The sequence below is a fragment of the Athene noctua genome, chromosome 28, assembly GCF_965140245.1.
Source record: "Athene noctua chromosome 28, bAthNoc1.hap1.1, whole genome shotgun sequence".
In the NCBI taxonomy this organism is placed as follows: Eukaryota; Metazoa; Chordata; class Aves; order Strigiformes; family Strigidae; genus Athene; species Athene noctua.
This window is the reverse complement of record NC_134064.1, coordinates 6,210,373-6,234,106: the sequence shown is the minus strand read 5'-3', so window position 1 is coordinate 6,234,106 and position 23,734 is coordinate 6,210,373. Positions and strand designations below refer to the sequence as shown.

At 68.1% G+C, this 23,734-nt stretch overlaps 2 protein-coding genes across 2 annotated transcripts; one reads left to right on the top strand and one right to left on the bottom strand.

The window, feature by feature from the left end:
- Window positions 1-555: 555 nt before the first annotated feature.
- BRF2 (BRF2 general transcription factor IIIB subunit) lies at window positions 556-3,717 on the top strand. Its single transcript, XM_074928367.1, has 4 exons — window positions 556-716; window positions 1,260-1,319; window positions 1,632-1,953; window positions 2,576-3,717. Exons 1-4 carry the CDS (start codon window positions 563-565, stop codon window positions 3,261-3,263), a joined length of 1,224 nt encoding a protein of 407 aa, XP_074784468.1. The 5' UTR covers window positions 556-562; the 3' UTR covers window positions 3,264-3,717.
- A 136-nt stretch (window positions 3,718-3,853) lies between these two features.
- ADGRA2 (adhesion G protein-coupled receptor A2) lies at window positions 3,854-23,693 on the bottom strand. The gene is made up of 19 exons (XM_074928366.1): window positions 23,350-23,693; window positions 16,010-16,081; window positions 12,282-12,353; window positions 12,125-12,196; window positions 11,861-11,932; window positions 11,593-11,756; window positions 11,303-11,516; window positions 10,800-10,964; window positions 10,119-10,320; window positions 9,880-10,029; window positions 9,585-9,746; window positions 8,976-9,185; window positions 8,703-8,904; window positions 8,296-8,504; window positions 8,051-8,178; window positions 7,727-7,850; window positions 7,467-7,612; window positions 7,187-7,276; window positions 3,854-6,933 (listed from the first exon to the last, which is right to left on the bottom strand). Exons 1-19 carry the CDS (start codon window positions 23,595-23,597, stop codon window positions 5,715-5,717), a joined length of 3,921 nt encoding a protein of 1,306 aa, XP_074784467.1. The 5' UTR covers window positions 23,598-23,693; the 3' UTR covers window positions 3,854-5,714.
- Window positions 23,694-23,734: the final 41 nt, after the last annotated feature.

Below are 23,734 nucleotides of genomic sequence, written 5' to 3'. Positions count from 1 at the left end.
TGAAGCAAGAAAAAAATGTGTGAAAGGTTCTCGGCCAGGAGCCAGTTCAGTGACCCCAGTCCCAGCGCTGGTGGTGATGGCTCGGAGATGGCGGGCAGGGGATGAAAAGCGGCAGTCAGCCTCCTGCTGTCTCGGGGCCGTTCAGCCCCAGCCCTGCCCGCGCCATCCTCCTCCTCCTCCTCCTCGGCGCGGGGGGGCCGCCCGCAGCGCCCCGGCACCCGAGAGCTCCACCGGCGCCCCCGAGCTGGGCCTGACGCGTCCCCCGAGAGGCCGGGTTTTACAGTCCGGCGCTTCCCCGCCGAGCGAGGCGCGCGGTGTCCGCTCCGCCCCTCTCCCGGCTCCTCCGCGGCTGCCCGGGACCCGCCGCCGCCTCCTGCCCGGGGTCGGTGCGTCGGCCCGGGCGGAACTCGCGGCGCCCGGAACGCGGCGGGCGGGGGAGGGGCCTCGGCCGGGCGGGCGGCGGTACGGACCGCGGGCGGGCGCCGCTATTGGTGGGCGGTGCCGGGTGGCCCCGCCCCCGCGTCCGTCCCCTCAGCGCTCCGCTCCCGCCCGCCCTCCCGTGATGGCGGCGCGGGGCAGCTGCCCGGCCTGCGGCTCCGCGGCGCTGGTGGAGGACTCGCACTACGCGCAGCAGCAGCTGGTCTGCGCCGCCTGCGGCTGCGTCCTCGCCGAGGGGCTCCTCACCACCACCTACGCCGAGGAGGAGCATCTCCGAGGTGCGGCCGCGCCCGCCGTCACCGCGGTTCTGAGCCCGGCGGGGTCACCGGCGCGGCGCGGGGAGCGTCCCGGCAGCGTTTGCAGTCGGCCTGGGGCAAAAGTGCCGGTGAAAAGCTCGATTTGACCCTTCCGAGTCGGTCTGAGCAGCCAAGCGCTCCCCACGCGGCCATTTTAGTCAGCCCGGGGGTTGTGTCCTCCCACACCGGGCCCTGCTTAGAGCCGCCGCTCTCGCCCTCCCTCCCGAAGCGAAAAACCAGCCCTGCCCTGCCGGGTTTGCGCCTTGGAGCCGGTGCTGAGCTCCTCGGTGGCATTTAAGTCTCTTGAAAGCGCTGTGGAGGAGCTCCGAGGCCATTTGCTGGTTCTGGGATGGCTTGAAGGGATCCTGCTCCTCACTAGTACTTACCCTGTGCTGCCCCCTCTAGCTTAGTGCCCTCACAGGCCTGTCGATTCTGATAATGGGCATCTGCTTGCCCGGACTCTGCGTGACACCGTCCCCCGGGGTGACTGCGAGACTGTCTGCCCTAACACTCCCTGTTTTTCAGAGGTGGCCTATTCCCAGAGCACTGGCCAGAAAGAGCAGCTGAGCCGCTGCCTGCAGCGAGGTAAGAGCGTGCTGTTCGCTTCCCTTCACACACAGATTCTCTCTTGCTGCTCTAGTTTGTTGAACATGTTTCTAATGCTCTCTAAAGCAGTAAAAGCCTTCAGAGCTGCAGTAAAGCATGAAGGTGGCCGCTGGTTCTGTGTCCAGCCAGTGCCTGCCTTCACCAAACCGCCACACTAAGGGGTTTGGGCGATATTTTCACGCTGGGCTGCTCTCCTGCCTTTGCCTGGGGCTGGGCGAATGCTGCCTGTGCCGTTATATCGTGTTTTGGAAGCTGCTTGAGCTGATCTTTAAGACCAGTGTCTTCTCACAGGGATCAGGCGGGTCCAGGATCTCTGTAAAGTCCTCCAGCTCCCGACGGTGTTTGAGGAAACGGCGGTGTCGTACGTCCAGAGAGCTCTGCAGCACCCCTCCTTCCACCTGGTCAGTCTGGAGAAGAAGGAGCTCCTGGGGGGCTGCTGCGTCTTCGTGACTTGTCGACAGCACAACTGGCCCCTGACGATGGGGACGATCTGCTCCCTCCTTTACGCGAAGCAGGAGCTGTTTGCCAGCGTCTACCTGAGCCTGCAGAAAGAGCTCGAGCTCTCTGTGCCGGCCCTGAGCCTGGCGGATCTGGTGAAGACTCACCTGAACAGGTAACGGGGCCCCTTTCAGCCGTTTCGGAGTCTGTGTTTGACACCAGAGGGTGGAAAAGCTTCTGAAACGCAGCCGTGGCCAGGGCAGAAGTCCGTGAGCGCAGACGGAGTGACCTGTGCTGCTGCCTGGGCACGTTGTTGCTGAGTGCTCTAAGGCAAAACCAGATCATCTGGAAAAGTATTCACAGCCCCCTGTGCCGAGGGGGGGGGCATAGCTTTTGGGCTGGCTGGCAGTGCGGGTGCAGCAGCATCTAAAATTCATGAGTGGGAGTGCACTCTGTTGTCCCTGGAAGGACAAACTCCACCGGGTTCTCTCTCCAGCCGGTGGTCGTAGCGTGGCAGAGCCGCCCAGAGGGGGGTGTCAGCAGGGCTGGTGTGGGCTGGGGGGAGCAGCCCGCTGATTTTACCGACTGTGGTGGCTTTTGTGCCTCCTGCAGCCTGGGCTGTGGTTCTTCTCTTCCTGCCCCTTTCTCCTCCGTTTGGAGCACGGGCAGCGCAACGCGTAGCGAGGTAGCACGAGCCCTTCGCAGGGTGGGGGGTGTTTGTCCTAAAGGACCTCACAGCCCAGCCCCCCCGCCCGGCTGCATTCCCCAGGCGCTGACGACGCCCTTTGCTCTTCCAGTTTTCGGCTGTTCCAGCACGCGGCTGACATCCCGGCCCCTTTTGTGGAGAACAAGGAGAAGGTGGTGGCCCGAACGATGCAGATCGTGGAGCTGGCCAGCGAGACGTGGCTGGTGACCGGCCGGCACCCTGTCCCCATCGTCACGGCCGCGGCGTTCCTGTCGTGGCAGTCGCTGCAGCCGGCCGCCCGCCTCGCCTGCACCCTGGCACGCTTCTGCAAGCTGGCGGGCGTGGACCTGCCGCCGCCGGCGCACCTGAGGCTGAAGGAGCTCCTCGAGATCCTCCTGAGAATGGCCTCCCAGCTCGCCTGGCTGCGGGTGTTTAACCTGGACAAGAAAACTGTGGTCAAGCACATCGGGGACCTGCTGCAACACCGAATTTTCCTGCTGAAAAGCGCCTTCTGCCCGGAGGATGAGGAGGAGCAGCAGTGTGCGGCGGCCCCGGGTGAGGCCTCCCCCGGGTCAGCGGGGGGGGCAGTGCAGGGCGGGGGCTGTCCCTCGGCGGGGAAGCGCCGGCCCTTGCTGCCGCCCTGCCTCGTCAATCCGAGGAAGAGGCTGCGCACGGCAGCGCCGAGCGCTTCGGACTCTGCCGTCACCGGCGAGGAGCCCATCTCCGACGGCGAGATCGAGCAGTACCTGCGCGGCCCGGAGGAGATCCGGGCCTTCAGGAAGGCCCAGGCCTGGCTGTGAGGATGGTCCATCCCAGCGTGGGCCCGGGGCTGCAGGGGCTGCGGCACCAGAAGTGTGAAACCTGCTGGTGACGGAGCCGTCGCACGACGAGGGAGCGGGGTGGTGGGGAGGGCGCGGGCTCTGTCCTCTTCCGTGTTCTGGACCAAAATGGGGCTTTTTCTGGAGTGACTGCTTTGGGTTGTGTTACATTTCTGTTAGAAATAAACAGGAGTGCAGGTGCCAGGGCGGGTTTCGGGGTTCTCTCTCTCTGCAGCCTCTGGTTAAAGGTTTTGGTGTGTCCCAGCCCTGCGGGGCGGCGTCGGTGAGGCCTTACAGCGGGGTGAGGCCCGGGGCAGGCCTCCAGCACCTTCACCGACGCTGCTTTTCCGGGTCTCACCTTCTTGTGCTTCGCCTCCTTCGGCAGAATGGGTTTGTGAGGGTCACGGAGGCACCTGAAGTGGCTGGGACAGAACGACCCCGTCCTTGGTGAAATAAGGGAGGTGAAAGCGCTGGCGATCTGTGTACAGTGCTGCTGCTCCATCAACACTGCCCGCTCCCTGCCTGGCCACCTGTTGTATTTGAACACAAATTCTGCGAGAAATACCAGTAGATCTTGGCAGATTGGCAAATCTTTAATATATTAAACAAAACATATCTGCTAGAAAACATTCTATTTATATAAAAATGCAAAAAGACCCCTTTAAAGACATTTCTTTGGCATACTTTCCCCTCCCTCCCCCACGTATATTGCAAGAAGCTCTCTGTTGATATGTCATTTGCTTGTAATGTAAACAGACAAAAAAAAAAAGTGTAATTAATAATACAAAGCTTTTTCTATAATACTGTCACAGTGCAGCAAGCATATATAACAACTCAGCATCAGCACGACCGTGTAGGCTGCGGTCTCGGCAATAAGGATCTAAACTGTGTTAAATACCGGGGGCAGCGAAAGGTGGTTGAAGCCGGTGGTTGGGCAGAGAGGGGGAGGCAGGCGGGGAGCGGCAGGGTGGGCTGGGGGCTCCCCGAGGGTTGCTGGAGGAGAGAGAAATCCACCACGAAGTGCTTTTTCCTCCACGGCCTTGTGGCTCCCCGGCCCCTGCCTGCCCCTCGTGGCCCCTCGGGAGGTAGCTAACTAATTAAACTCATTTGCACGCAGGAGAAAACTGGGGCGGGGGGGAGGCTGAAGGGCAGAGGAGGCACCAGGCTCCCATCCCGCCGCCTCTGTGTCACTCGGGGCCGACCGCCGGACACGGGGTGACATACAGCCCCCGGCTGCGGGGTACCCCACCTCCCCGTGGGCTAAGAAACCTCCCCGAGCCTGCTGCTGCCTGCAGCGGGGCTCAGAGGCTAGGAAAAAAAAAAGGGGGGACTTGTTTATAAATGGGGAAAAAATAAGTGCTTATCCAAGTTCCTGCCCTTTGGATGCATCAACGGGAACTGCCCGAGGAAGGGCCCGAATTAACTGGCGGCATTCTCCCGTTTTCTCAGGGACGGCCCCAGCTCCCCGGCGCTTTCCTCCCATCTTAGAGGAGGCCGGTGGCCGGGGGCGTTTCTCTGCCTTCCCAAGAGCCAGCCCAAGTATTTCCTGAGCACGCGGCCCCGGTTAAGGACGAGGCCCTGCGCTGGGTCTCTGCCCTTTGGTTCTTTGGTGCTTTGGGAGAGGGTCAGTCTCAGCTCCGGCAGCGCCGCGGCTCTGCCAGCCCCCCCGTGGCGTAGCCTGTGCCTCCGAGGGCTCGGGAGCCTTTTCTGGGCGTGATTTCCGCGCCTGGCACCGCAGCAGCACAGACGCGCCTCGGCGCCTCGGCTCCGCTCACCTTGTGCTTGCTTTGCAATATGGCTTTTACCTTGGCAGCCGCGTAACCCACAGGGCTAAACGCCGGCGTCTTAACGCACGCGGATAGAAACTTTTGCGTGTAAAAATTTTTCAGCCGGAGAAGCTGCTCTCTGACTGGCTCCGAAGCCGCCTGGGGATGGCACAGGCGTCGGCGTGGCGATGCCCGTACGTGAAGGGCACTTGGTGTGGTCCCCTCGGAGGGACTATTGCAGTCACGGCACCGGTGGGCCAGGGCCGGAGAACACTGGTCGGTAACGAGGCACTCGCATCACTTACTGATCTGTCTATACATATATACATTCAATAATATAGCTTTGAAAAATAGACATTTGTTTCCTCTGTATAATATAAAATAGCATTTAGGCTCAGTCTGAAGTGACATGCAGGAGCGATTAACGTAAGGTTGCAATTCAGGCTGCTGAAGAGCAAGGATTGCCTTTCGCCTTGAGACCCCGGCGCCGCCGCGGGAAGCTTTGAGCCTCCTCTGGGGGAGCGGGTGGGCCCGGGCTGAGCCGGAGCCCCCGGCCGTGCCGCCCGTCCCCGCTAGTGCACGTGGCGATTCCCGCAGCGCCGCCTCCTCGCAGACGCTCCCGGAGGAAAACGCGGCGGCGCTGCGGCCGTCCGGTCCTTCCCCACCTTTACACGGTGGTTTCGCTCTTCCAGAGGCCGGTCTTCATCCCGGCCACGCTGTCGGCGCTGGCCAGGTTGATGTCGTACTTGCTGCCCTTGAGGCCGCCGTTGTGGCTGGCCACGTTGAGGGGGTAGGACCGGCGCTTCGCCTCCTTCTCGGCGGCGCCGGCTTGCCGCAGGTTGTCCCTGCTGGCGCTCCTCCGGCGAGCCTCGGCGAAATCGGGCGCCCGCCGGCCGCCGTCGCTGCCCTCGGAGTGGCTGGGCGCCGTCTCCCCGTCGTGGGGGCCCCGCGGCGCCGCGCGGCCGCTGCTGACGGGGCTGTTCCTGCCGCTGGGGTAGCTCTCGGAGTGGCTGTTGTGGAGGCTCCCGCTCTCGCTGGAGGGATGCTCCGAGGAGGGGCCCCGCAGCATTTTCAAGCGATGGTGCTTCCCGTCCCGGCACTGCTTAGTTCTGCCGCGGTGGTTCCTGCGGCCGTGGAGGTTGCTGGCGTGTCTGCCGGCACCGCCGGGCTTGCTGTCGCCGGGGTCCGGCTCCAGGCAAGCGGCCGGGCGAGCGTCCGCCTGGCTCTGGGCTACCTGCAGGTTGGTGAGCTTGCAGCGGCCCCCGGCCGAGCCGGCGCTGCTGGGCGAGGAGGAGGAGGAGGCGCCAGAGTGAGCCGCCTCCGGGTCGCAGCCGATGAAGACCTGCGAGCCGTCCTCGGGCACCAGCCCGGGGTGGACGTACGCCTGCATGGGCAGCGCGTTCCTGTAGGAAGGGCAGCACGAGAACCAGGAGTTGAGGACGTCGCGGCGCCGGAGGCAGTGGTGGGTGAAGATGAAGAGTCCCAGCACCACGGCGGTGATGCCGTAGAGGCAGCTGAAGACGATGTTCAGGTACCAGCGCTGGGACACGGCCATGGCGCCGAACGTCCACAGGGCGACGTACAAGGCGTGGGTGGTCACCAGCGCCCAGAACTGCACCTGCAGCGAGTGGACACCGTCGGCCTCGGGGCAGGGCGGCCCCGAGTTCAGCGTGACCGAGATGGACCCCGAGTCCGTCAGGAGGTCACTGGTACCCCCCAGCCGCGGCGGCGGCGGCGGCTCCGGCGGCTCCGGGACGTCTTTCCGGCGTGATGGTCGGCACTGGAGGCTCAGCCCGGCGCAGAGGAAGTAAATCCAGGTGACGAGCAAGATGAAAGCCACGGGGACGTAAAAAGCTCCCAGGCTGGGCCGCCACACCAGCCAGCAGCTGCACGGGAGGGAAGGGCCTTTGATGAGTACCTGGGTGCCCGCGCAGCCGGCAGCCACGTGCGCTGCACTGCTGGGGCTCCGCGGAGGCCTGCTGGCTGCCGGTTCTCCCTGTGGATTGCTCTTGGGGAAAAAAAAATCTCACCGGCCTTTCCCCAAGCTTGCCCGAATTCCTGGTGCTACCAGATGCCCTGCCCCGGCGGAGCGAGGCCGCCCGTTTGGGGAGGGAGGCACGGTCAGGCAGGGACACTTACTAGGGGTTGTTGTCGTGGTAGTTGTGGATGTTGACGGCTGCCGTGATCCCGCAGATGATGAGGGGGATCCCGCCGGCGATCAGGTAGAACCTGCACGGGGCGGGGGAACACACGGTGTCACCGCACACCCAGAGGAGCCCCCGGGAGCGCACGGCAGGGCTGCGGGCAGCGCGGGCAGCACGGACGAGCCCTGCCCCAGCCTCTGCATGTGGGGCTGGGGAAGCTCCCGCGGGTCCCTGCTCCCCCGCGGGGCCGCGGCGAGGGTCAGGGGTGTCGGTACCGTAGCATGGGTCTGGGGGCCAGCTGGGACGCGTCCCCGTCCGGCTGCCGCGGCGCCTTCCAGGTCAGCTCCTTGTAGAGCACCCTGGCTTTGACCGCCATCCACAGCAGCGTGGAGAGCGAGGAGTAGTGCAGGATGATGCCGACCTGCGGGCGAGAGCGGCGGCTGGGAGGGGGGAGGCCGCAGACACCCGGCCGGGCGCGTCCTCGCGAATGGCAGAGCGGCCCCGGGCAGCGGCCGCCCCCGTCCCCGGTACCCACCGCCTGGCAGACGATCAGGTACCCGGTGAGGGTGATGCCTCCCGCGAAGACGGCGGCCGTCATGGCGATGTGGAAGCAGAGGTTAAGCAGCATGTGCCAGCCCTTCCGCGGGATGAGGATGGTGCTGGAAGAGGCACAACGGGCGCCCGTCAGCTCCTGCCCGGCACAAATCCTGCCCCGGGGGGGGGCTCCGACACAGCCCGTCCCTGCCCAGGCGAGGGAGCGTGGCCGGTAAGGGCGTGCGCGGGGGCAAAGCCGTCCCCAGGCCCCTCCGGCCGCCTCCCCCCGAGGCCAGCCCGCGCCGGCGCCGAGCCGCGCGCTCACCCGTGGTTGACGATGTAGGTGATGATGGTGGTGAAGAGGCAGAGCAGCAGCACGGCCGTGCAGGTGTACATGGCGGGGTGCAGCACCTCCGCCGCGCCTCGCGCCTCGCTGGGGAACCCGCTCAGCTCCTGCGCGGCGCGGCACAGCCTGTCAGAGCTGCCCCAGCCCACCGCCGCCCCGCGGCCCCCCGGCTCCGCGCCCTTCCCGGGCAGGGCTCCCGGCCCCGTTGCTCGCCCCCCACCTACCATGAGCACAGCCACGTTGCTGAGGTGCCGGCAGTGCAGGGAGGTGACGTTGGGCTCGCGGGCGGCCAGCTGGCAGCCCTCGGCGCTCCATCCCCCCATGCCCCCCAGCACCTCGAAGTTCCAGTACGCGGCCACGGGGTCCGCGCCCTCCCCGGGGTGCCGCAGCGACACAGCGACCGGCTCCGACAAGTTCCCCACCCCGCAGCCGTCTGCAACAACAGAGAAACCTGGTCAGGAGGACATGACACCCCTCACCTGCACCCCCAAAGGAGGTTGCCACCTGCCCACGAGGGGCCCAGGGATGGCAGGAGCCCCCGGGCACACCCCAGGGCGCCCCATGGAGCTCCATCCCCCAAGAAAAGCCCCACGTAGGGCCCCCCAAGCCCCCCGCCAACAGCAGCCCTTACAGGTCCCCGCGTAGATGACTGGGGTGGCCACGCTGCGGCGCTTGCCGTCGTCGGCCAGGCGGGAGGAGTTGCCCGTGCTGCAGAAGAGCTTGCCGTTGCGGAAGACCAGGAGCTGGAGCTTGCAGTCGGCCAGCGGCGTGGCCGGGGCAGGGCTGGCGAAGAGGCTGGGCGGCAGCTGGATGGAGGCCAGGGCGATGCTGTTCTGCGGGCGCACGGTCACTGGTGAGCAGGGATCACCCCCCCGTCCCCCCCTGCTCCCCGGCTTACCCGTACCTTGATGTGGAAGCTGGTCAGGGAGACGTTGGGGCGTCCCGTGGTGCAGCGCAGCCTCAGCTGCTGGTCGGGCACAGGCTCGGCCCCCCGCTCGGCCGGGGGGGGACGCCCGGCCGGACCCCCCTCCCGCCGCTGGAAAGCCACGCAGCTCAGCCCCACGTAGCTCTCGGGCTTCACCACGTACGCCTCGAAGGCGATGTTGCGGGAGTTCTGCCAGGCACAGTGCCGCGGGGCGGCATCAGCCCTGGCACGGCCAGAGACCCCCCAGCATGAGCAGAGACCCCCCCCAGCATGGGCTGTAACCCTTGGCATGGCCAGAGACCCCCCAGCATGGCCACAGACCTCCCAGCATGGCCAGGGACCCCCCACCATGGGCAGTGAGCCCCCCCGGCATGGCCACAGAGACCCCCAGCATAGCCAAAGACCCCCAGCAAGGAAGAGACACCCAAGGCACAGCCAGAGCCACCCCAGCACGAGCAGAGACCCCCGGCATGGCCAGAGAGACCTCCAGCACAGGCAGAGACTCCACACCAGCAGCCCAACCACCTCCTCCTCCCTCTTCAGCCCACCCCCCCGTGTCCAGGCAGCCCCCCCTCGCCCCCCACTCACCACCGCCATGTGCTGGGAGTTGCTGCCGAGCGTGTGGGCAGCGATCTTCTCGAGGGAGCGGACGATGCTGGTGCAAGCCTTCTCCTCCTTCTGCGACATCCACAGGATGTGGTCGTCCACCAGCATGATGTTGCTGGCCATCTCCACGATCACGTCCGTCAGCTGCGAGGGCAGCAAGCGGCTCCGCAAAGAGCTACCGCTGTCCCCAGTGGCAAACACCCCAATTCATGCTTTTCCACCCCAAAAATACCCGGCGGGGCTAGGGCAAGCAGGGGGCCGGAGCGGCGCTCGTTACCTGCTTGATCTGGTCCACGTAGCCGATAAACTTCTCTATCATCTGGGCCACGTAGAGGACATCAACCATGTCCGAGAAGTTGGCCGCCTCGGCCGTGTAGACGCGGAGCTGGTGAGCCAGGGTCAGGGCGTTGGAGGCGTTGATGGGCATCTGCAGAGCGGCACGGCCACGGCGGGGTGACGGTCACCAGCTGCGACAGCCCCCCGGCACGGCCGAGCCCCCCCCGCTCCCTGGCTCACCAACACGAAGGTGTAGAGGACGCGGGTGATGTCGTTGGTGTAGAGGCAGTGGGAGTAGTCGCCCTCCTCCCAGCGCCCGGCGCGGTCGCAGCGCCGCCACGCCTGCTTCTCCGCCGCCGAGCCGCTGCCGGCCGGCCCCGCGGCGAAGGGGTACTGCAGGCAGGGCTGGTAGGCCGTGATGCCGGCCAGGGTGCGGGGCCACCTGCGGGCACAGCCACGGGGTGACCGCGGGGCACCCACCGCTGGCACCCCCCGGCCCGCTCCCCCAGCCCAGCCCCACGCCACGGCCCCCAAATCCCCCCCTTGGCGCCGGGGGGTGTGTGTGTGAGGGTGATGCTGCCCCCCGCCCCGTCCTGCATCCCGCTCAGCACAGCGCTGAGGGAAGCAGCAGGCGGGGGGCAATGCTAATTTAAGCCACATTGACTGTCCCAGTAATTTATATTCCGTAAGAGCCTCGCCGGGGTTACGGCGGGCGCCCGGAGCCTTTCGTCTCGTGCCAGAGAAATTCCAACACCTCCGCCGCTGGAGCCGGGCTGCGCCGCCGGCACGGGAAGCCCTTCAAAGGCGCTGGCGCTCCCCGCAGCCGCTAATCGCTACCAGACGCCCGGTCACCTGTGGGGACCCCCCGCCCCGGCACGCACCGCTCGCACCCTACGTGCCACGCGCACCGCCGGCCCCCACCTGAAGTCCCCGCGGTTGTTGGTGACCCGCTCGGCGGGGCAGTAGGACGCGGAGGTCTCCAGCACCACGATCTCCACCTTCTTGCTGACGTTGCCCTGGGAGGTGGAGACGGCGCATTCCCACTCGCCGTTGGCGGAGACGTGGATGTTGGAGAGGATGAGCTCGCTGCGGGCAGAGGGGACGGGCTGGCACGGCGGGTCTGCCCCACTGAGAACGCGGGGCAGCGGTTTCCCGAGCTTGGGGACGTGGAGGGACACACCACGAAGCAGAGGAGGCGCTTGGCATCCCACCCACAGCACCTGGTACCCACAGAACAGCAGGCCCTGCGGCCACAAGTGTCCGTCCCCATCCCCATCCCAGCTCTGTCCCTGTCCCCATCTCCACCCCAGCCCCATCCCCATCCCATCTCCATCCCTGTCCCCATCCCACATCCCCAGCTCATCTCCATCCCCATCCCCACTTCCACCTCCACCGCCGTTCCCATCCCCGTCCCCCTCCCTGACCTGGTGATGAAGGTGCAGTCATGGATGAGGCTCTCCTCCACGATGACGCCCGTCCGCTCGTCCTCCTCCACGGGCTCGCGGTTGTGGAACCACCGGATCTGGGTGCTGTTGTCCAGGTAAGTGGCGGTGCACTGGAAGGGCAGCCGGTCGCCCTGGAAAACCACCTGGCGCAGCGACGGGATGAGGTGGTGGGTGTGCAGCTCCGGGGCGCCCGCTGCGGGGGACACAGCCGGCGGGGTGAGCCCGCGCCCCCGCCCGCCGCCGCCGCCCCCGCCCCGGCCCCGGCTCACCGCAGCGGAGCTGCCCGTCCCGCACGCTGCGCAGGGGCACGGCCTGGAGGTGCCGGGGGTAGACGCACGCCGTCCGCTCCGAGATCTGCGCCGAGCGGTTGCGGGCCCAGGGCAGCACCCAGCGCAGGTTGCAGTCACACGTCAGGTACTCGGTGGCAAAGTCCCTGCAAGGGCCGGCGTCACGGGGCGCCCGAGGCACGCCCCAGCCCCGGGGCTCTCTGGCAGGGACCCCCCCTCCTGATGCCGAAATCCTGGGGCACAAACTCACACGACTTTCAGGGAGGGGAGCTCGTCAAAGACGCCGGGTGGGAGGCTGGAGAAAATGTTGCCTGACATGTTCCTGTGGGACAGGAGGGAAGGGCAGTGTGGACGGGACCGGACACCTCCCAGGCCCCGCACACCCCGCGGCAAGGGTGGGCACAGGGCGTGAGCCCCCGCGCCAGCCGCAGGCAAAGGGTAAGGACCAGCCTTGGGCCACGGCGCAGGGACGGCCCAGGGGGGCTGGCCCGGGGGTCCCCAGGGTGATGCTTACAGCCTGAGGAGGTTGGGGAGCCCCTGGAAGACGCTGGCGCTCAGGCAGCCGATGCGGTTGTTGGAGAGGTCCCTGCGGGGCAAGTGGAGGGGCCGTCAGGGCTGGGGGTGCCCCACTGGCCCCGGGGGGCTGTCGGGGGGGCTGCGCTGGCACTTACAGACGCTTCAGCTCGGGGAGGCCGAGGAAGGCGCCCGGCTGGACCGTGCTGATCAGGTTGTTCTTCAGGTCCCTGCGGGGAGACAGACACAGACCTCAGGAGCCCCAGTGGGGTGGGGGCACGAGCGCACCCCGATCCACCCCCCCCAGCCCCCATCTCCCAGGCGCAGGTTCCCCAGCAGCCCCAAGCGCTGCAGAACCCCCCGCAAGAGCCTCATTAGCCGCTTTCCATCCCATTTCCCTCTCGGCTCTCCGAAGGGCGCCGGGGAGGCGAGAGGCCCCTCCACAGGCCGGCGGTGGCCGCCGTCGCCTCCTGCGCAGCCCCGTCCCGGCGCGTTATCTCCGGCGGGCGGGGTAAGACCACGCCGCAATGGCCAGCGCTGAAAGGGCTTTGCGGCCCTCGGGAAGCTCGTTTGGGTGATTAGCCTGATTGCAGGCGCGTATCTCATCGGAGGCTCGCCGGGCGTGCGCTGGCGCGGGGCGTTGGCTGGTGGCTTCGGTTGCTCCGTCCACAGCCCCGGGGACCGGTGAGGTGGCTCCTGCCGAGCACCGGCACTGGCCGGGAGAGGAAACGGGATCCACCTGGCAGCGCCGCGGTTGTTTGTAGCGATCTCCGGGGTGCTGGGGTCACCCGCTGCTCCGTGCGGGGCCCCTGGGAGGGGGCAGTGGGGCAAAGCCTTGGGGCAGAGCCGGGGGCGCAGGTGGGCACGGGGGGTCCCACCGGCGAGACACGAGGAGCCGCTGCCGTGAACACGCAGAGGTGTTTTGTCTCCGGAGGAACAGTCACCCCGCTGGGGTCCCCGGGGAGCCCCAAACGGGCCGGGCGGGGCGCGGGGGTGCACGGCCCTGGGGTGCAAACCCGCGGAAGGGAAATGGTGAGGCCTTCCCGGCCGGCATCACCCCCGCCCTGCTCGGCCGACGCGACAGCTCTGCCCACGCCTGGCAGCTCCGACGGAGCGGGAGTGCGGGCAGGAGTGCGGGCAGGGTGCGGGCAGGGGTGCGGGCAGGAGTGCGGGCAGGAGTGCGGGCAGGGTGCGGGCAGGAGTGCGGGCAGGGGTGCGGGCAGGAGTGCGGGCAGGAGTGCGGGCAGGGTGCGGGCAGGAGTGCGGGCAGGGTGCGGGCAGGAGTGCGGGCAGGGGTGCGGGCAGGAGTGCGGGCAGGAGTGCGGGCAGGGTGCGGGCAGGAGTGCGGGCAGGGGTGCGGGCAGGTGAGTGCTGGTGCTGAAGGAACAGCTCCGCTCACCTGCACCGCCAGCAGCCGCTGCACCAACACCCGCCCCGCAGACACCCGCCCCGCAGACACCCGCCCCGCAAACACCCGCCCCGCAAACACCCGCCCCGCAGACACCCGCCCCGCAGACACCCGCCCCGCAAACACCCGCCCCGCAGACACCCGCCCCGCAGACACCCGTCCATACGCACCAAGAGGGACCACCGGTGCCAGCCCCTCTCCCCGCCGGGGAGCAGCCCAGGTCCCCAGGGACCCCCAGACCCCCCTCCCCGCACCCACCACCAGCAGGGCCCGCAGCGGTCGGGGACGCAGCGGCCAAAACCCGTCCCCCGCCAAAACTTCGCACCCCGGGCTCTGGTCTGGGGGTTGGGGGCTGCAGGGAACCATCGCCCCGGGGTGGGACCCTCCGGGGGCTGCGTGGGGCCCCGGCGGGGAGCCTTCCTCGCTCAGGAACATCCTCCCCGCCGGCCGGGGGCCCGGGGCTGCTGCTGATTTACGATAAGGCTCCTCTCTCCGCACTGCGGTTGTTTGCCTTCGCGTTTCCGCTGGCCCCGAGCCCCCTCCTCCCCCTGCCCCCGCGGGGTGACGCGTCGCAGCCACGAGAGCCGTCGGCGACGCGGTGCCACGTGCGCGCGGGGACCCCCCTGCCACCGCGGGCACCCTGCGCGGCCGCCGCCTCGGGCCTCGACGCACCCCGAGCCCCCTCGCTGCCCGAAGCCCCCCCCGGGGGAAGCGCTGGCCCCGGCGCAGGGCAGGAGGTTCCCAAGCGGGGCTGCGCTAATGAGCGCGGCCCCCCCAGCCGCATACCGGCCCCGCTCAGACTCATTAATCTCATTACGCCGCTACAAATCACCGGAGATGCCAAGCTGCGAGGCCGGAGAGGGGCGGCGGTCCGTGGGGGGACCCTGCACACCGCTGAGACCCTGGGAACGGGGGACCCCCGTCACGCTGGGACACCAAAGCCCCCGCAGTGGGCACCCAGGGCGGGCGGGGGCCCCAGGACGAGAAGCGAGGGGCCCCCGGAGCCCCCGCCGCGTCCCGCCACGCCAGCGCTGTCGCTCCACGGGGCACGTCTGTGCCACGGCCCCAAACCGACCCGATGAAAACAATTACGGCTCCTGTCGAGAGCAATCAGGCGCGGCGCGGCGCGATGCCGGCCCGGGACGGGGGAGCTCTGCCCGCTGCCCCCCCCCCAAAACCCGCCAGCGCTCCCGCTCCGACGCGCGTGGGGCCTTGGCGCAGCAGAGATGAGCGGGAGGTGACACGGGCGGGTGCTCTCCCAGAGCACGGAGACTTTTAGGGGGTCCCCGGGCACCCCGGGGGCTGCAGAGCCGCAGTCCCCCCAGGGTGTTGGCCCCCCCGGCTCTGCCACGGCCCTTCCCAGCGAGCACAGCGCCCGCGGTGGCCCCGGCTGCTCCCTGCCCGCGCGCACGTTAATCCCCCCGTTAATGAGAGCTCGGTGCCAGGAGCAGGAGGAGGGGGAGGAGGTGACGCCACACCTGGAGCCATGCCCGCGGTGCAGCCCCGTGCCCACCAGTACAGCCCCGTGCCCACCAGTACAGCCCCCAGTGGGCACCACTGGGCCCCACTGCGGGCCGGGGCAGGTGCACGGCCTGTAACTCGAACAAGATCCGCGTTAATAAACGCTTCCTCGTTTGGGCTAACGAAAGGCAGATTCTGCAGGTCCCGCTGCCCGTGGGGAGCTCCCCCTGAGCCCCACGAGCCCCCCGGCCACTGTTGTGGGGCTGTGACTGACAGACCCCAGACCCGCTGCCGGCCAAGTGTGGCTGCAGCGGTGGGTGCCCAAGGCCCGGGCGTGCTGCCTGCCCCTGCCTGCACTCTCCGCTGCCCTCACCTCCCCGCTGCCCCTGGCCGCCGCCCGGCCGCACCCAGAGCGATGCCCGGAGAGAAAATCCCAGGGCAGGGACCCACCGCCCGAGGGCAGGGGACCCCCACAGCCCAGCCCGGGCCGCCCGGGCCGTGGGGGATGCCCAGGGTCAAGGCCACCGCCACACCGGGTGAGCGCCCGGCGGCAGGAGCCCACCCGGCCCCGCTCAGCGCAGGAATGTGCGAGACCCTCGCGGGGCCGCGGCGGGGAACAAAACGCCCTCAGTGCGCCGGTCCCCGCTCCTGCATACCTACGGATCAAACCCATCTGGGGGCCATAAATCTCCCCTTATTACAGCTCCCTCCATAGAGATGCCTTTCATGGAGAGATAAGAAAGTTGACTTTGTTCGGGGGGACAATGTCGCTTTTCATACCAGCCCCCACGGAGCGCGGCCCCCCCCGGTGCTTCCCGCCCCAGCGCAGCTCCCGGGGTCCCTGGGATGCCCGTGGGTGCCAGTGACAAACCCTGCGCTCTGGTGCCGGCCCCACCGCGGCACCCGGGAGCGACGTCGGGAGCAGGACCCATGGGGTGCTGCTGGCACCCGCCCCGCAGAAGCCCTGCCGGCACCCCGCTGCCCGCCCTGACCCCCAGCCGCCCGCCGGGCACTCACAGCTTCTCCAGCGCCCGCAGCCCGAAGAAGGAGCCGTTCTCCAGCACCGTGATCTTGTTGTTACTCAGCAGCCTGTGGGAAGAGCAGAGGGGCAGCCCCGTCACCCGACCTGCCGGGGAGCCCCAGCCGTGCCCCCGTGACCCGCGGGGCTGGGGAGGGAGCGGGGACGGCCAGCCCCCGCCCTGGTTGTGCCGCCGGGACGGTGGCGGCGATGGTGAAGTCCCAAGGCCAGGTTTGCACGGTCGCGTGGCCATGCCGGGATGCCGCGCCGTGGCCAACGTGCATGGCAGCTCCGGGCTGGAGGGGCCAGGGCCGTGCCGGCTCCCAGGGCATCGCTGTGGGCCTGGGTGCAAGGAGCTGCACGTGTGGGCAACAAGGTCCCCACCCCAGCGCCTGCCCCGAGAGGGCACCCCAGGGACCTGCACCCAGGAGGGGACCCCACGGCACCCCCAGCTCTTGCCCCGCACCGACCTGACCCCCTCTGCTCACAGCACTGTGGCTGTCGCGGGAGCCTCGGAGCCCTGAGAATTTATTCCACAATAAAGAGCTCTGCCATGGGGGCCCTTGCGGGGTGACAGGAGAGGGAGGGAGGGCACAAGCACCCCACAATTCAGCCGGGAGCTCATTAAAGCACCTCAGTGGCAATTAGCAGAGCCAGACCCCGGCCCGGGGACAGGAGCCGGCTCTCGGGGAGCAGAGGTGCTTCCCTGGAGCTCCGGGGTGGCCGCGGGGGCACCGGCGGCGCTCCCGCCGACAAACGTCACCCAAAAGCAGAGCGGGGGCAGGTGCCAGCCGGGGCCAGGAGGGCACCCTGGAGCCCCGGCCGGGGGAAAAAAAGGCTCATTGAGGGCCGGAGCCGGGGCTGTTTACACACGGGGGGGCTCTGCGGCCCGGCTGAATGGCGGCTGTGTGCGGCCGAGCCCCGGCTCCCCCGAACACCCACCCTGCGGCCGCCGCCGCCAACCGCGCTGGGCTCTCCCTGTCCCACACCGGGGCTGCCCGGGGAGCGGACGGGACCAGGACAGCCGAAACCCCCGGAGCGCAGTGGCGGGAAGGGTTGGGGGGCAGCCCCCCGCTCCCTGCCGCGTCCTGCGCTAACGAGGAGCCGCGGGGCCCTGCGGCCTGGCCGGCGGTGGGGAGCGGAAGCGGCCGGCGGCCCCACCGGCCTGCAAATTGCTTCCACACGCCGGCGGCCGGAGCTGCCGCGGCCGGGGCCACGTCTCGCCCTTTCCTCCCTGCGGGGACCCTGCCTCGGCGGGGCCTGGTCCCCCGGCCAGCTCCACGCGCAGCCCCGCGGCCCCGCCCGAGCGGGGGGCGGCAGCGACGCTCCCGGCGTGGCGATGGCGGGGGCTGTTGCTCGAGGCCCCAACAGCTCCAGAAGGTTTTCATTCCATCGGCAGCGGATTTCACAACCCAGCGAAACCTCCGCAGGCTGCGCGCGCAGGGGGGGACCTGGGGGCTCCCTGCTAAAGCGAGGGCAAGCAGAAACCCCCGGCTGGGGGGGCCGAGCTGGGGTGCGTGAAGGACCCCACTGGAACAGCCCTGGGGGCTGCACGAGCTGCGAATGCAGAAACCAGACCCTGGTCTCACACCTCCCGTGCCCTGGGGGCGCAGGGGGGTCCCCAACAAGGATATGCGGAGCCTTTGGGCAGGGGGGAGCCGGGCACCCCTCGAGCAAGCCAGACCCAGCCACCCCAGGGCCTCCCAGAGCTGAGCCCAACTGGGAGCGCAGCCCCCAGGGCTGAGCCCCGGCGTGGGCGACGCTCGCTTTGTTCACAGACCCCCGGGACCGCCCGCGCCTCCGCCATCAGAACAGATCTCCTGCCTCAAAAGGCCCCGCTCCGGTGGGATCGGCCTCCCCTGGGCTCTGCAGCCGCGGGACACCCTCCCCGCGGGGCACTTGGGCCAAGGGTGAAGCCACCCCCGGAGCCCCCCGGGACCGGCTGTCGGGGACCCCTGAGCCACGGGCACTGCCCGTCCATGCGACGCCCTGCTGCTCGCCACCCCGTCTGCCCTTCCTTAAGGAAAACAGTGCCTTGACCAAAACGAGGGTTTGTCACACAAAAACTGCCCTGACAGCAGGGGTTTGACTGAAAGTTTTCTTCCTGACAAAACTTTTATCGATCCTGGCTCTTCCTTTCCCCATCCTGTAGAAGCCAGCCGGGTCGCGTTCCCCTGGTACAACTCACATCCTTAGCCGCGGTTTTATTTTGTTTTCTCTAGTTTTATGGATATTCTGTTCCAAAATGTTTTCTGTTTTGATTTTTTTTTTTTTTTCCAGGAAGTTCTCATCAGGCTCCACGGGATTTTCCGTTCCCGTGCGTCCGCAGGCGGCAGAGCCGAGTGTGGGTCCCGGCACTGTCCCCGCACAGGAGATGAGCTGAGAAACGCCAAAATACGACGGATAAGTGTGTCCGCGAGGCCACCCCGACCCAGCACACGGGGGTCAGGGGTGAGCAGCCCCCGAGCTGCTCCAGGGCAGCAGAACCCCACCCTGGGGCCCAGCCCTCGGCTCCTCATCCTCGGCAGCGCTGGCAAGCGCCCCGCCAAGAGGTGGTCGCCCAAAACCCAGCCCAGCAGCCACGCGCCTGGGAAAAGTCCCGGGGACTCCACGCACGCCCCCAGCGTCCTCCCCGTTCGAATCGGTGCCTTCATCCCGCCCCGAGACCCTCCGGCATCGTGGGGTGTGGGCAGGGGGGCAGCTCCCGGGACATCCCCACCCCTGCCACAGTAATCGGCTGCTTGAGCGACGGCTGGAAAAGTCTCTCCGGACAATGTGGGGGTCAAGGACCAGAGCGTCGAGTCAAATGGAAGCGATGGGGGGGATGCGTGACGGGGACGGGGGCAGCGGGAGGGAACCCCCGGGGAGCATCCTCCCACCCTGGGGGGTTCAGCATCCTCGCTCCGACCCGCCCGCGCCGAGGCTCTCAGGGCTCGGAGCCCTCGAGGCTGCAGGCGGGAGATAGAGAGATCCCTTCTTCTTCTTCTTGTCCTTTTTTTTTTTTTTTTTTCAATCTCAAAAAGAGCCAAAAGCGAAAAAAACAAGATTGTTTTTTCAAGCGTGCTGGAATCCACTTGGATAAATAACGGCTCCAGAAACTGGGCTGCTGAAACAATAAACTTCCTCTGGACCCAACCAAAAAAGGACGCGGGGAGACGGTGGCTCCCCAGCCCGGGCAGGCAGGGGAACGGCGCAGGCAGCGGCACGGAGGTTAATAAGGGGGGGCCGCGGTGGGGGCGGGGAGGCCGGCTACGCTTTGCTCTCCAAGTGCCTTAATTCAAAGCATATGCTCGCAGCAGATACGGCGCAGGCTGCGCCCCGAGCAGAGCTCGCTGCTTTGCAGAGGGATTTTAGGAAGGAAAAAAAGGGGCCCTGGGGCTGGCAAGAGGTGCCGAGGGCTCCAGCACCGGGAAGGGCTCCGGCAGCGTCTCGGGGGGGACCCCGCATCTCCCAGCCCAGTGGGGCCGGAGACCCCCCAGACCTGGTGGGAGCTGCCCCCTCCCCACTTTGTTTGGGCGCTTGGGGGCTCTTCCCCTCCCCGTGACGTGCCCGGGGCGTTGCCTCCAGTTTCACGTCACGCCGGGCTATTTTGGATGGTGAAAATTATTGTTCCAACCCTCGGCTTTTGTTAGCACAGGAAAAATAAGCCCCGGAGAGGAGGCGAAACCTCCCCGAGCCGACGCGCGGCATCGGGGCTGGGATGCTCCGACGCGACCCCCAGCCCCCGGAAACACCAAACCTGCCGGACCTGCAGCCCAACAAATAACAAATAAGAAGCTGAAAAAAGGTTTGAAAAAGAAACCATCTGCAGGGCCCAGGATAAACCGGCCTCGGAGAGGGGAGTTCAAGTAGAACTGGAAATTGGTCATAAGTCAAAGCCCTCTATTCCCTGCAGACAATCTGTAATTTCAGTGCAATCAAGCTGTGCACATAAATGAGGCCTGGGCTGGGATTCCACATCTGGAAGAGGTTTGGGCTCCCGCCTGTGTGACAGCGGGGCCGGCCGCGGCCGGCGTGGCTATCTGGGTCTCGTTAGGGTACAGGGCTTTTTCCATTAGGTGATTAGCACGGGGGTCAGCTGGAGGGGGAGGGAATTAAAGCCTTGTTAATACACGTCTGCAGAGCCCCGGCACCTCGCAGCCATGCCGGACGGACGCCCCGAGAGGTGCCAGATCCCCCGGCCCTGGACCACGGGGAGACCACAGTCCTGGGAGACCACGACGGAGGGGCTGGGGGATGCCGTGTGCCCCAGGCATCGGTCTGCAGGGCTACGAGCCAAAAAAAGGGGAAAAGCCAATCTGCTAGGGCTGGCATCCCTCCTTCCTCCCCGCGAGGGGGCAAGAACTGACCTCCAGGTATAAAACAGGGCGGGTGTCAGAGCGCCCTGTAACGCCTGCTGGGGGTGCACGGGGATATCGGGAGCATCGTCCCGCTCGCCGGACGCCACAGCAGCTCCCTGCCCCGCTCCGCGGTGAAGGCGGCACTTCTGCCCTCACTGCTCCTGGCGCGAGTTCCTCGGGTGGGACCGAAGGCCGGCAGGACACGGCCGGCACAGCCAGGGGTGTTTAGGCACGAACCCAAGTGCCCCAAGCCCCTGCCCCGCCGCCACCCTGCAACTCAAGGGGCTCTGGCACTGGAACCCCGGACCAGGGCCGCCGGTCCCCAGCACCCCCGGCTCTGCTCCCCGCCACCGCGGCCTCCCCACATGGAGTTAATTTCTGCAGCTCCACATCTGCGGGCACCGCCGGGGCCGCGGAGCAGCGCGCGAGGGGCCGAGGGGAGAGGAGAGGAGCCGCGGCTCCGCTCGGCGAAGGGGTCCCGGTGAGGAACCGCCACGTTCCCCGGGACACGGTGGCCGAGCCCAGCGCGGGCTGTGGGGCAGGTCCCGGGGCCGTGGGCGCCCCTCGCCCCCCGCTCTGCCCGTCTGCAGGCTGCGATGCCAGCGAGCGTTTCCCAGGCGCGGGGGGTAAATAAGCAGCAGCTGCCACGGAGGCAGCCCTGGATTCCTCAGTGCAGGCCTAATAATTAAAGATAAATAAAGAAGTAAATTGAGAGTGTGGGAAAAATCCAAATGAGAGCCAGAGTGAGGGACGGCCGGGTGCCCGTACACCCCCAGCTGTCGCCCGGGTGGCCGGGGCAGCAGCGATCCCGCGCCGGGAGCCCTCGTTAGCGCTAACGCGGCCTCCTCCAGGCAAGGCCGGACGACGGCTGGAGCCGGGCTCCGCTGTTAAGCCTTTTCCTGAACAAAACACACCACTCGGTGCCTGCGACTGGGGCAGCGCCGACGTGGAGCATCCCCGGGGTGCAGGCGGGACCGGAGCATCCCTGGGGACAGAGGCAGGAGCCCTGCCCCGATCCGGCTCACCCGCGAGGCTCAAAATTTGCCAGTCCCCAGCGGGGCGTCCCCCGAGGCACGTGCAGCCCTTGCCATGTGCCCAGGCCCTGCGGCCGCCTCCGCTCCCCGCCCGCACCCCAGCAGCTCGAGGAGACGCTCCCAAAGCTGGAGCCTCTGGTTTTGATTGTTCCATCTGGAAAGGGTTTAGAATAAATCATGTTTACTGCGCGCGAGCAGAGCCCAGGGTCACCGCATATTTGTAGGTTTCTGCCTACGCCTGTAGGTTTCATGTCGCGTTTTAGTGGGATCGTGTAATGCCCTAATGCTTCGGCACGGCCATCCCGGCCCCTCCGAGGGAGCCGGCACGGGGGCTCCAAACCCCCCCGTCCCGCCGGGCACGGCCCACCTCGGCCGCTCCGCCGGCGCGGGGCTGCAGGGGGGCTCCACAGCCCGGTTACGCTCCCTCACGCTGGAGAAAGCACCCGGACGGGCAGCTGAGGGGACCCTTCTCCCTAACACGGACTGACAAAGGACTCAAACATCCCTGCGGGTGTCACCGGGGTGCTGTCGTATAAGGAAGGGCCGTAGGAGGAGAGAAACGAAGAGGAAAGCCCACCCGGGCCTCACCTGCCCTGCAGCCTCCCAGCGTGCCCCCGCCCCGGGCAGCCCGGGACACGCGTCGGTGCTGGCGCTCCGGGCTGATCGACGCTTTTATCGCGACCGTCGCGCTCCGGCCCAGCTCGCGGCAGCCGCGTGCGCAGGCCTCTCCCGCGGCCGCGCTCCACGCACGGGTAGTGCCGCCGGTTGGGTGTCCCGAGCCGCCACCCCCTTTGCAGAAAGCAGCCGCTGCCCCCCCGGAGCGAAGCCCCTTTGCAGCACGTGGGGAGCCAAGAGACGCTCGGAAACAGCAGCGGCTCCGGCGCGTGAGCGGCCACGCGGCCAAGCGGGTTCAAGCACGCGAGAGCGGACGGGAGCAGGCGCGCCGCAGCCCCCCACCCTGCCCCTCGCTCCGCAGCCCCCCACCCTGCCCCTCGCTCCGCAGCCAAGAGAACCCCCCGAGGAGCAGACGGGGAGCGGCCAGGCCGCGGGCGGGCAGGCACGGCCGCCCCCGCGGGACGACGCTCCGGGAGACTTTCCCTCCAGCAACGGCGCTGCCGGCCCTGCCCTCCACAACCAGATTTTAATTCAAACGTTTCTGCTGGAGTTATAAATAACCCTGCAACCCGCCGCTGCAGCGAGCAGGCGCACGGGCTGCCAGCGCCGGCCGAAACCCCGACACCCCCCCGGCACCGAGGGCCCGAGGGAACTTTTCGGAAGCGAGAGGCAGCTGTAGCCCCTCTGCGCAAACCCCAGGCCCCTCGCTGCCCCGGGGCGACTCCCAGCCGATGCTCCCCGAGAGAGCGGCCGCCTGCGGCCCAAACCGTCCCCCCCCCGCGCTCAGCCAGCCGAGGCTGCGGGGGGAGCGGGACCAGGAGCCCGGTGCCTGGATTTCCAGCTCCCGTCCACGCCGCGACCGCGGGGCCCTGCCCCTTATTCCACCCCCCCCCCCGCGCCGCTGGGAGTTCGAGGGTCGCGCAGAGCCCAGCAACGCTTCCGTCGGTGCGGAGCCGCTTCTCCAGGGGGAAAAATAACTGAGGAAAGTAACGGTTCGCGCTGCGCCCCCCCCACCGCGGGACTTTGTCCCCCGTCCCCCTCGTCCCCGCCAGCACCTGCCCGCCCGTGGGAGCGCAGCCCCGGGTGGCTCCACCGGCGGGGGGGGATGCGGGGGTCTCCCCGCTGCGCGCTGCTCCAGGGCCCCCCCCCCGTCCCGTCCCTTCCCCGGGCCGCCCCCCACGAGTGGGTTCCCATCCCTCTCAAGGCGCAGCAGATGTCCGGGGCTGAGGGGGGGATGCCCAGGGCCGGGGGGGGATGCCGGGGCGCGGGGAGGATGCCCGGGACCGGGGGGGGCGATGTCAGGGGGTGATACCCGGGGCCGGGGGGGCGATGCCGGGGCGCGGTACTCACAGCGTGGCGGTGCCGTCGGGCAGCAGGCGCGGCTCGGGGGGGGCCGGCAGCCCCCCGCCGCTGCAGACCACCCTCCGGCGGGGCGCGGCGGGGCCGCCGGGCGCCTTGGGCCGTTCGGCCGAGCACTTGCAGCCCAGACTCTGCGCGGGGCAGCTCCGCGCCGCCCCCCCGCCGCTCCGCGCCGGCACCAGCGGCACCAGTAACACCAGTAACACCAGCAGCGGCACCGGCGCCGCCGCCCGCCGCATGGCCCCGGCCCCGGGGCGACGGGCTCCTCCGGGCTCCGGCTCCGGCTCCGGCTCCGCCGCCGCCCCGCTCCCCGGGGCGGCTCCGGCGGCGCCGCCTCCCCCGCTCGCCGCGCTCCGCCGGCCCTGGCGCCTCCCCC

Bases quoted from the DNA above. Each gene is read 5' to 3' on its own strand.
- BRF2 (XM_074928367.1), top strand. From the start codon at position 563: ATGGCGGCGCGGGGCAGCTGCCCGGCCTGCGGCTCCGCGGCGCTGGTG. The intron at 1,320-1,631 runs GTAAGAGCGTGC...GTCTTCTCACAG, and splicing joins GAGCCGCTGCCTGCAGCGAG to GGATCAGGCGGGTCCAGGAT. The intron at 1,954-2,575 runs GTAACGGGGCCC...TTGCTCTTCCAG, and splicing joins GTGAAGACTCACCTGAACAG to TTTTCGGCTGTTCCAGCACG.
- ADGRA2 (XM_074928366.1), bottom strand. From the start codon at position 23,597: ATGCGGCGGGCGGCGGCGCCGGTGCCGCTGCTGGTGTTACTGGTGTTA. The intron at 10,030-10,118 runs GTGAGCCAGGGA...GCCGCTCTGCAG, and splicing joins TCCTCTACACCTTCGTGTTG to ATGCCCATCAACGCCTCCAA. The intron at 8,505-8,702 runs GTAAGGGCTGCT...CTGTTGTTGCAG, and splicing joins AGTCATCTACGCGGGGACCT to ACGGCTGCGGGGTGGGGAAC.